Raw genomic sequence first — 12,505 nt, 5'->3', positions numbered from 1 at the left:
TTCGTTACGGGGCTAGAAAGTGGTAGATGTTAAGCGGCAACACTAAAAGCCCCAAAAGTGAACGCGCACCCCTTGATTTTACCCCCCGCGTTCACGTCGGGAGACGCAAATCGTTCAAAATTAAAAAATATACCTTTCATTTTTCCTCTGGCACCGCCGGACTTGTCTTGATACTCGGTTTTATTTCAATTGGTGTCGTTTTCAGTGTAACCGTAGCAAAGAAACTGAAAATTTGCCAGTGGAAGTTAATAAATAACGTCAAAAAATTGTCGCTTTATCCATGTTATTCATGAGGGGGGTTGCAAAAAAGATTAATTTTCGGACTTGACACCCTTACATCTTACATCTCGGCTGTTTTCTGATATATCTTTGAACATTTTGTGTCGAAAGACGCGTATAATTTCCATCGCATGAGACCAATCGCTACTCTGAGTCACACACTGCCGCTGATGGTCGGATTTTGAACAATCACACACGGGTCGGACCCCGAAAACACATTTTTCACCTTTAAAAAATAATAACTCGGCTCCTTTTGATCGTGGTGGCAACAATTAACGTATTTTAGATTCTGCGTAACTTTCTGCGAGAAATGAACCCCAAAGCGGCCCCCGCGTCCGTCCCCGACACCCCTGAAAAGAAACATTTTCTTTTTAAAATTCACTCATGGGCCGATGGATTTTTTGAACTTCATATGGCTTCATTTGGCATCGAAAGGCGTCAATTGGCCGTTTTTTTTTTTTTTAGATAATTGCGTTTTGAGCGATATTTTTACCCGGGATAGATGATATTAGTTCAAGGGGAGTAACAATGAATGAATGAATTATTCATTTGAAATATTGAAGTAATGAGCGAAAATATTGTGCTCCTCGCCTGAAAAAAAGAGCTCGCGTGGCCGGCAACACACGAATTTGCCTAATGCTCTATTCCTCTTAAAAAAAAAAACACAAAAATTATTTCTTTGTTGCAGCCGTTGCCTTTTGGAACGGAATTTACCAGCTGAGCAATCATTTGTGGAGAATAAGTCACATCAAAGATGAAAGAGGACACAATTAACCTGGATAGTGTTTTAAAAGTAAGAAGATAAATTCAAATTTTATAGTAAAATTCTTATCAAAAATTATTCTTGCAGGAAAGCCACAAATTGACATCTACTGCCTCAAGGGAAGCAAACGAGATAATTGCACTAATTGGAAACACAGGATGCGGGAAAAGTGCACTGGTCAAGTTTTTAAACAAGGACGAATCACTGAAAATCATTGAGAACGCTCAAGATGAATGCATCTTTGTAGACTCGCAAAAAACCATCAGTGGCGTCGGTTCAGAAAGTTTTGAATCAAACACACTTCTGCCGAACATTGTTAAAGATGAAGAAAGTGGATGCACGATCGTCGACTGCGCCGGCTTCAATGATACCAGGAGCAGCGAGATGGACTTTGTTGCGTCCTTCATGAACAACGAGCATCTGCGGATGGCCAAAAGGATCAAGATCATCATCGTCGAGAATATCGACAATTTTAAACTGAATCTGAGCAGGGACGCGTTCGTGAAAACCCTGATGCAAATTTCTCAGCTTCTTAAATTTAATTACATGTTCTTGCAAACTTCTATTTGCGTCATTGCAAATAAGGTGGAGTCTGAAAAATCGGACGCAGATCAGATTAAAGATATTCAAACATTTATGGAAGAACTGAAGAAATTCATTTACGAAAAGTCTGCCAAAGAAGCCGAATTTGGGGACGACAACTGTCTGAGAGCTTTGAAAATCATCAGTTACCTGGAGGACGGTCGCATTGGCATTCTTCGGAGGCCATCAAAGGTCACAGATGACCCGTGGGAATTGGACGAGTTAAAACAAAACCACGCTGACCTGAGGAGACTCATTTTTGAAAAACTGCAGTATGCGGACAATGCGTGTGACAAATTCAATATCACCTTGGCTCCAACGACTTACCTTTGGATAAAAGGGTCACTTATTGATGAATCATATATAGCGTTAAAATCGTCACTGAAACCCATTGTCAAAGGCTTTGAGGAAAGCGTTAATGAAAAACTGCACAACGTAAGTGGAAAACTGAATGAGAAAATATCAAGCGTGATCGCAGTCGGAAGAGAAATCGTCGCAATGCTTGAAAATATCAAGTGTGAAGAAGACGTCATATCTTGGAGCCGCACGCACGCTAAACCGGAGGAAGCCGAAGAGCTCTATTTTTGTATGAAGAAATTGAAATTCATCTACGGAATTGTTGGCAAGAACGAACAGAAGATAAAAGACCTCATTGTAGGATTAATCGGCCACCGCAAAACCTTGATTGAGGAAACCGCTAACGTCGTGGAATTCCATGAGATGATTGTTGACTTTACCAAAGAAGCTCGTCGTCATGAGGTACTTATGAAGAAAGAAGAAATTCTGGAACGCATCAATTATATGAATGTCACTAACGTCAGAACGGAAATGTCGACTCTTTGTGGATCCTTTAGCCTAAACGAGGAAATTGCAAAACGAGCGCTAAACATGAAGGAAATCAGTCACGCTCATTTGGATGATTTCAAATGCTGTACGAAAAACAGTTTCAATGATGACTTGACTATCTCCCCACAAAATAACATTTGCATTATCCGTGGCAAATATATTATCCTAAGCCAGCAGCTGGAATACCTGCAGAGGAATCGCCAACAGAGATGCCAAATCGTGATGGAAGCCACCCAAGTTCTCTTTATTGACTGTGACTTAACTCTGGAAAATACTCATCTGATTTTGGTAGCACCACTCATTGAAATTGTCAAAGAAAAAAGTGAAATCAAGCTCTTAGGAGAAAGCGGCGCTCAGCACGCAGAGATGAAAGCTAAATCGTCCAAGAGCGACACCCCTGGAGCAGATGGTCTTCATGGAAATCCTGGATTTAGTTCTGGAAATTGTAAAATAATTGCTCTGGATGTACGCAACCCTAAATTCCTGAAAATTCACTCGGAAGGAGGAAACGGCAGCGACGGCCAAGATGGAGGGGATGGCAACAGCATTTCAAGCGCCATTCCTGTTTTCGAAGGATACAAAGTAGAAAATAAAATCTTCGAGACGGAAGAATTTCTAAGGTGGGTCTGTTTGAAGTTTAAAAAATCTATTTAGTGATTGCTCTAAAGATTAATAATTGATAATATTCACTAAACAATATCTAATATAATGCCCCATCAAGAAAATGGATATCCGAAGGATAACCAAAAGGTATCCATGGATATCCGGAGGATATACATCCGTATAGCGAAATTAACTAAAAAATAAACATTTTCGGAATATTTTTCCACCGGGACCCAGAATTTAGTCGGATATGCGCCGCCTAGCCATTCCAGCTAAGTATCAAATGCATAGGCGATCGGTGGATTTGGAAACACCTCAAGTGGCAGTGGCCAATATCGGAATATGGAAAAAACCATATATATATATATATAAACCGTAAATGCTATATACACAGGGTTTTCAAAAACCCGCATTTTTCCGGAAAAACCCACTGCATTGCAAAAAACCGCAAAAAACTTTTTTTTGCTGGTTTTCTGCAATTTTGCGCGTTCTTATGGAAAATAAAAATTCTCATGATGCGGATGACCAAAAATAGGATTTTTCAAAATCCCCAAAATCAGTATTAGAGCCACGGGTTCCTTCAAAAGACAGAAAATTTTAACTCTCAACGTAATTTTATGAAATTTTTTTTTTTTTTTTTTTTTTGCTCTTTTTATCCCTGTCCGAGGACCGGAGGACCGGGAAGGGCGCGCACTGCACTAGCACGAATGCTGAAACCCGGGTCCCAATAACACCGCGAACGGATAACATGGGCGCACCAGGCCGCACAGGGACCCCGCCCACTCAAGGGCCACTTGCCTCCGCACCGAGGACTGCTTTGAAACGCTAGACATTCGTCCCGTGAAGCCAAATCACGCATGCTGGAAAGGTGCAAACCAGCAAGTAGCGAGTCGGCGCCGGTGCGCCTCCCAGCCCGTTGAGCAATTTGAGCAATTCGAGTCACTAAACTAACCACTTTTTGCCATTTCTGACATTGGGTAGCCAGTATTAGATCTCCCAACTGCTCAAATACCTCTCATTGCTTTGACACTCCTGAGAGTGCCTTAACAATGCGAGCCAACGGGCTGATTTGGAGCAAAAATTGACTATTTTTGGGATAAATTCGGAAAAATGCGGAAAAACCCAAAACTGGTGGGTTTTTCCAAACGGTTTTTTGCGCAAAAAAACAGTAATGCATTTTTGCGCATTGCAAAATTGGCGAACCCTGTATATACAACAACCTCCCGACCAAATTGTAAAGCAAAAGTACATAGTATATAACAATTTAATTATTTTAGTTTTTGTTTATATTTAAAAGGTAAAAGTGATTTCTTTATTCAAGATCCAAAACTAGATAGTAATAAGAGCTAACAAATTTTATTATTGGAGATCGGAGATCTACTTTTTGACTTAAATAGTAAAATATTCACTTTGTGCCTCTCTCTTTTTTATATAATATAATAGCTCAGCAAATAAAATCAAATTTAATTTTTGTCTTTATTAATTAATCAATCAATTGGAGAGTAAAAATTTGGATGTTTGTCGAGCGCGGTGCGCATTTTAAACTCGACGACCACGACAATTTCCCTAACCAAAATGTCTTTGTGCACCATATTTTTATAATATTCAATTCAGCATTTTGACAGACGTTCTTGTTTTTGTTTATTCTCAATCAGCAATCAGCTTTTCCAATCAATAATTGCACCAAAACAAGTAAAAAATTGAAGTCGCTGTCACATTCACGTGCTCTCCCACCACTTTTAAGTGACTTTGGCTACCACTTGCTGCTTATGGGATTTTACGTGTTAAATTTGGAGGTCTCTGATTGGTCCCAATTCCCCATTTGATTTAACCCGTGGATTCGTGTGGCACTAGCCTAGCACACGGGTCGCTAGTACGCATGCGCTCGTGTGCTTGCGCTCTAGAGCGAGCGGGCGGCAAGCCTGCAGACTGAAATATATAGCGACCAAAGGGAAATTTGGCCAGGAAAATTGAAATTCAGGAATTTTTCCTTACTGCCTCCTTTGGACACCTCAAGTGACCCTTGACCCACTTACATGCACCGATCGCCTATGATCAAATGGAGATAACTTTGTAAGATTTTCATCAACTTTAATCTGCGGGTTTGGCCTGTGAGGAAGTGCGATTTTTTTTAAACTGCCGCACGGTGGAGGCCTTAACTTGCGATTAGGAGAAAAATTAAACAAAATCCCAGCAATTAAACGACGCAAAATATAACTGGCAATCTGTTGAAATCAATTACAAGCAGATCCAATTAAATCCGTAGGATGCATTAAAATATGAAGTTTGAAAAACATGATTTTTTTAACTTTCCCTATAAGAATAATACGGGAATTAAAAAATTAGCGATTTTTTAAAAACGCGGGCCTGTAATGGGTTTTGCCACTTGTTCCACCTTACGCGGAAGATCAACGGGCGTCTGCAAACTGATTTTGAGATTTTACACACCCATAGAAAAATTAAAATTGATTTTTTTCGGGTTATTCGTTCTCCGACTCGACAGGTGCACATCAGACATTGGTTTTATTTTTCTCAAAATTCGATCACTCGTCCTATCTTCGACCACGACCCCTCACCTGATGATCTTTTTCAGGGTACCTCAACCTGAGATCACGTCCGCGGCGTGTTTTTATTATGCTTTTTTCCCTACTTTCAAGCACAGTTGGCGATACTTGCGGTGTAGATCTGTAACCCCCGCCCTGCACCGACCTTCCTCAGGTCGATCAAACTGAGGGCTGATTTAACGTGGTTTTGCCGGTGAAGTCGCTTCTTGGGCGCTGCAAGCCGGAGGGTCGTGGAGCAGCCCGTCTATGCTTTTTAAAAAAATGGATCGAGAGCTAAAATAAAAACTTATTAAGCAGCTATAGTGTGCGTTAAACTTGAAACTTAAGAAAAAAATGAGAGTAGAGGCAAAATTTCGCACATAGATTGTTAATATTGAGATGTTCTGTATGTTTCAGAAACATTCGAGAAAATTACCACCAAGTTAAAATTGAAGGTGCTACAAAGTCGGTGTACAAGGCAGGCGATGACCTTTCATTCTTTCACCTGCGCTTTGAAAATCATCCTGATCCTGAAATGAAGCCCTCGGATGGCGGAAAAGGTGGTGATGCTGGACCGTCAGCGGCGGCTGGAAAAGTGGAAGTGCGTGTAAAAAATACATCAGCCAAAAATCAAGTAGCTGTGTTCCCCCAAGACGGGAAAAATGGAAATGCGGGAAAGGGCGGCATAGGCGGAGAAGCCAGAGGAATGTACCGAACATACAACTGTGCAGTCCTCCCTTACCAGAGACAGCAGCAGGAAGCAGTGAATCCGGAAACAATAAATCAAGTAGCTAATTACGCAACAGAAGCAGCATCGGCCGGGACCGCCGCCTTAGCCACAACGGTTAAGCCTATGTTCAAAATGGCAATAGTTCTAGCAAAACCAGTGATTTCATGGATTACCTCATCTCTGACTAGTTCTAAAGCTGTCTCATGCTGGAAAGTACAAAACATTAACGAGGTGAAATCAGAAAAATGCAGCTGCGTGCTATCCAAATCCCGCGATGGGGCAGATGGCCAATCCGGCCCTCATAATTCAGATCAAATATATAAATTCATGGACAATCTGCTCGCCTCTGAAGATATTAAGCAAGATTTTGCTGCCTTTTCCGCCAAACATGGATACGACAACGAGGAGGACTATCAGCAGCTAATCCAATTTTGGAAATTTTAATTTTCAATTTTAGCTCCGAAATGGTTTATGATTGTTCTTTTGAGTTAGTAATAATTTTATAATATTTCACACATTCCTTTTGTGACACGGTGCCGCTGCACCTTAGTCGGAATTTCTAATTTTAATAATAATTAGTATATTGTATAATTGATTACATATAAGAATTTCAATGCAAATAATTAATTAAATCGTTTCCAAATTATTTTAATTTTACCAGAATTCCCATTCAAAATTTCTCCCTTTCCCAATTTGCACAGCCGCGGTTTTCCCTTGCTGCTCTTAACGCAGATTGCGCGCTGCTCGCCTTGCAGCAAGGAAACTTCGCTTCTCGTACCGTCATTTTGTATCTGTTTGGACATCCAAGGAAGAAGGTGATTCTTTTTTCTGCCTCTGCGACCCTTTTTGTTATTATTAATTCGCTGGACACTCGAAAACGATTTCTTGATGTAATACAGTTTATATATTTTTCTAATGAATAAATTATTTTCCCATGCAATCCTCATCCTCCAGTGTTTTTGTTTCTAAACCCAAAAGCTTTTTAAATTACAACAATTGAATTTTCCCTAAATTTTGATTTAATAACGATCACTCTGATCTTGGGTATTACGTATTACAGAAAGTTACGCACGCCTAATATATTTTTCTTTCCGGAAATTATTAATAAATATCAGTTTTAATAATTATATCAATTCAATTATAATCTTTATCTTTTCCGTGCTGCTTTCTGGGAAACTTTGATAACCGCTTCTTTTCTTTAATGATCTCAATCAGCGCAGCGGTCCCGGTTTTTATCTCTATATCTGTTTTGTTCCGCGGCTCTCGCAGTCCGCGCAGCGAAAAGAAAATTGAAGCTTATTTGGCCATCTAACGTGCATTTTGTTCACTCTTTTCACAGCAAAAGCCAGTCTCGGCGCCTGTCTGTCTGCAGAGTGTTAAGTGGTACAGCCGTGCCGAACGATCTGTCACCGGAATGCACGTAACAGCTGAATTTCCCTCTCCCTCGGCAAAAAGCACTACACTTGTAATCAGTGACAGTATAATAGTGTTATCTGCGGCTCAGCGCAGTTGTGATTGATCGTTTTAGAATATTTCGCTCCTTTTATTATTTTTTAAATTTTATTGTATTTCACCCTAGCAAGAAGTAACAAGAATAAATGTATTTTGATTATTTTTAATTCACTCGTAAAAAGGCCTTCTGTCCTTAGTCCTTAGAGGTGAAATTATTCATAAAATGTATTTTAAAAGTAAGTATGTAATGTATTCCAAAAAGAACCTCTTTGTGATAATTTCCCCGTATCCGCTTCACCAAAGCTAGACTTTTTTAACCCGTAAAAAAATAGACTTTAAATAATAATTGCCAATTTAACCAATAATAAGCGTGTCTGCTCCCGAAGATGCTTGCTGCCCCTGCTCCCTCTTCTCGTAGTTTTTGTCATTAAACAAGTTATTTAGCTGCCTAACACACACGTTCTGCCTCTTTCTTTTGCCGTCTGAAGATACATTTACGAGGAGATAATGCCGTCAATATGCTGGAAATTCTGAATGAAGCACCCTGCCGTGCGTGTTCGTCTAGCCGGTTGCATTATTTCCAATTTCTCCTCTCGAAACCTCGGTTGAACAGCATCTATAAAAAGTATTAAACGACTTTTTAGGTTAAAAATAATAAAAAAATAAAGTTATTTAGGCAGTTAGGAAACAAATTGTTTATTTCTGGTTTTCAAGACATGCAGGAAAAATCCCCCAAATAATGCGAATATTTTCGTTATTTTCTTAATGATGGCGCCAAAATATTATCTCGCTTGGCTTATGCCATTTAAAAAATACAGTTATTTACTTTGTTAAAACACTCAATCAATACACAGGGTAACAAAAGAAGATACTGTACATATTATGTTATAATTATTTAATTTTCATACATTAGAAAAACACGATATCCTTTATACAGATACGTAAAACAGTTAATTTGTTTGGCACGTACTTGCAGCTAAAAAACAAAAGGAGTGTATATGGATTTGAAACTGCAGAAAGGCAATTTTAAGTCGATTTAAACATCTTTAGGTTCAAATGAAAAATACAAAAACCAAAAAAGCCCTCGACGTTGACTCGCTTGACACATACGTGTCAGCAGTTCCCGCGCTATTGCAGGCACCAGCGGGATCTTCTGATTCTGACAGGCGCATTCAACGCGAAGGAAACTTTTGTCGCTTTCTCCGATTTACGTTTTATTTCATTCGCAATTACATCACTTTAAATCGACTTCATAATTTTTGCTAACGGTATAATATAGCATATAGAATATGTATACATGTCATAGTAAGCGGAACACGAGAATGGCATTAAGATTAAAGTTTTTATGGGAGGTGTGAAACGGGAAATTGGAAACTTTGTTAATGGACCTCAAGGTAAATCTGAAGACCCTAATTCAAGAAATTTTATTCCGCTGTTAAAAAGTTGTTGAAAATTAAGAAATTCGGTTCCTGATTAAATTTGATTTTAATAGCGTAGTCATTCAGGGAATTTACTATATCCTCAATCGAAAGTAATTCCGTCAGTGGGTACTTGTAATGCGGCCTACAGGATTCATTAATCTCTCCACATTCTCCGTCGTCGGCGTCGTCAAACTTACTATTGCACTCTCCCTCTTCCAATACTTCCTTTGAACTGATGGTCCAAGTGTTAGCTCCTCCGAAAAGAGTGAAAATATTGCTGAGCTTGCACTTGTATTTCCGAAATTTTCCTCGAGCGTTGCTGCCAGCCATTCCTCCATTTCCCGGTGTGCCGTTTACCCCCTTCGAACAATTGATTGAAACCTTCTCTAAAGCAGCACTGTTTTCGACCCTGAGATTAAGGTCACCCTCCACAGCAAGTGAACCGCCATTACCTCCCCGCCCACCATCTGTCGGTTTGATTTCTGAGTGTTTGGTCAGTTTCATGTCAAAATCGGCGGATTTCATGCCAACCAGTATAAAGTAATGAGAGCTTTGATTGGAGTGAAAAATTTCCACTGTGTAGCCTGAAGCCTCAAAATCGTTCCTGAAAACAAAATGATTCAAACTCTTATGTTATATTTATAAAAATAACTCTTAGTGGGAATTTGAAAGAAACTTAAATAATGATTTTAAGAAGCAAAAAATGTCAAGTTTTTAGTGTAACCATTATTCACCAAAATGGTGCGAACTGATGTGAGAAACAATTTCAGTTTTGAAGATTTTGTGATATATATGACGAGACATCATTTATATTACATTACTAACTCCAATTGTTTCCGAGATAAGATATAATCTTGCTTTTGATTGAGTAGGACACACGATATTATTTTGATATGATTTCGAGAAAAAGCAGGATATTTTTAAGCAATTATCAATTAAAAAATAGTAATTGTACATACGCAATGTGAGCAAGAAGATCTTCTTGTGATTCAATTTCTAATCTACGTTGTTCAAAAGATGGAAATGGGCACTCGGGAGCATCCCTGCCATCTCCTCCATCTTGGCCGTCACTTCCGTTTCCTCCATTCGATTTGACCTCCAGTAAAGATGGATTAATAATATCCAGAGCAATCAGGGTGAAGCTTCCCGAGCTGAATCCAGGGTTTCCGTCAATGCCATCTCGTCCCGGATAATCTTCTGATGCCGGATAAGCTACTTGTTCATCCCCGTCGTGAGATTCAGGAGCATCTTCGCCCCTGAGAAAAATAATTCTTTTCTCCCTAATGCTCTCGATTCTGGGTGCCATTAGCGCCAGGTGAGTGTGCTGCAGGTTCAGGTCGCAATCGATGTAGAGGTGCTGCGTGGCTGCCACAACCACCTGTTTAACATTTTCTTGCCGATTCGCCAAGTTGATCTCTTTTAATACTTGGCTGAGAAAAACGAACCTTCCAAGCACAAGTAGGCAGTTGCCGTTTTTCGTCCACTCAGCAGAAAAATGGTTTTCATTTTTCTTCTGGAACAGGGCTTTCAAATCGGTGATTTGGCTTTCGCTGATCTGTCTCAGGTTTAGAGCTTGAAGAGAAATGCGCTCGTTGAATCCGAGTCCTAGGAGGTTGGTCATTTTCAGCTGGAATTTGGCGCAGTTCAGATCGTTGAACAGCTCCATGCACTTGTCGTTCACCAGACGTACTTCGCACGATTCCGAATCTTTTGCAAGATCCAAAATGAAATTATTAACCTCAACAAGTTGTTTAATTTTTGCGATAATGGCGTCGCGTTTGCCGTTCAGACCAATAATCAATTCTTTGATTTCGCCTTCATCCCTTTCAGCAACGCCAAAGAAAAACATAACTTTGTCTGCTTGAAACTTAAACTCTTCCATGGTCTCTTCCTGGACTCCTGCTTCATTCACTACGAAATTCTCAAGGCCCTGCAGAGATTTGATTGAAGACAACTTGGCGACGGTTAATTCGCCAAGCTCGGCAGTTTTTTTTAATTTCTCCTCAACTTCTCCGGGTATTTCTCCCAGTTTCGCATCGATCGATTGTTCAATAGTGTTGGCCAAAGATGAAATTAAGGTTTTAAGGTCTGCAAAAGTGTTCTTGATCATCGGGCCGCGAATCCAGAGTTTAGTCTTGGGGGAAACCACGATGTTGAATTCGCCGCAATTATCAGGCGTGTACTCCACATCTTCAAAGAGCAGTTTTCTCAAGTTTTTGAAATTCTCCTGTAGTGCTGGCAAGCTCCATGGGTCATCAGCAACCTCATTTGGTCTGCGGAAAATTCCAATTTGACTATTGGCAATCAGAAATCGCAGAATTTCCATTTCTCTCAATTTTTCCTCAGAATCGGGTTGAGCACCGTATTTCTCTTCCAGACTCTTGATTGCATGTTCAAAGAAAGTTTTAACAAATCGGATCAAAGCTTCGTCGCTCTTGAACGGCTCAAATATTTTAGTCGCCACGAAGCAAATAGAATTTGTGAAAGATGTGTGGTTATATTTGAGGAGACCTGAAACGTGGCTCAGGACGTTCATGAACGCATTCCGATCTGCATTCAACTTGAGCTTGTCGTAACTCTCGACGACCACGAGCTTGATTTTCTTGGCCTTATCCAAAACCGTTTTGTTGAGGAACGATGCGATCAGATCGTTCTCCTCGCTTCGCGTGTCCTCAAATCCGGCACAGTCCAAGACCACGATGCCGGTTTCTTCATCTATCCTCAGGTTGGGCATAAGGGTTTTGGACGTGAGGCAGTCTTCACTGCCAATTGTTGATTCGCCATCAATAAAAATGCAGTCTTCTTGACTGTTCATAGCAATTTGCAAGGTTGGGTCTTTGAGCAGGAATTTGAGGAAGGTGCTCTTTCCACTGCCTGTGCACCCGACGAGGACGATGAACTCCTCAGCTCCAAGCATGTTGATAGAATGCACCCCATTCTGTGAAAAGGAGGGGTGTTAATATTTTGTTTTTAAAAATTGGTACAAAGGTTTACCCTTAATAAGGAATCCAGCTCTTGAACATTTCTTGTAGCCTCAGCCATCTTTTAAGCGTGCCTTTGACTTCTATGTCAACGTGTGCCTAAAAGTTAATTTATGAAAATTTTAATAATCAAGAGTATGATAATAATACGCGTCATTAAAAAAATATATGTTTCCTGCTTATATAAAATTTTCTTATCGCAATGGATAAGCTTTCCAATGATTATGTTACGAGGTCTGAGCCTCCCATTTTTATCCAGCTGCTGGCTAAACCGGCCTAGCTGCCTAAATACCGCGGCTGCTGCA

At 40.0% G+C, this 12,505-nt stretch overlaps 1 protein-coding gene across 1 annotated transcript; it reads right to left on the bottom strand.

Moving 5' to 3' along the window:
- Positions 1-9,096: 9,096 nt before the first annotated feature.
- On the bottom strand, positions 9,097-12,505 carry LOC135947849 (uncharacterized). Its single transcript, XM_065496812.1, has 3 exons — positions 12,214-12,505; positions 10,179-12,157; positions 9,097-9,823 (listed from the first exon to the last, which is right to left on the bottom strand). Exons 1-3 carry the CDS (start codon positions 12,259-12,261, stop codon positions 9,223-9,225), a joined length of 2,628 nt encoding a protein of 875 aa, XP_065352884.1. The 5' UTR covers positions 12,262-12,505; the 3' UTR covers positions 9,097-9,222.

This window comes from Cloeon dipterum, chromosome 1, assembly GCF_949628265.1.
Source record: "Cloeon dipterum chromosome 1, ieCloDipt1.1, whole genome shotgun sequence".
Lineage (NCBI taxonomy): Eukaryota > Metazoa > Arthropoda > Insecta > Ephemeroptera > Baetidae > Cloeon > Cloeon dipterum.
Note: the sequence above shows the minus strand (reverse complement) of the source record. Positions and strands in the feature narration are given on the sequence as shown.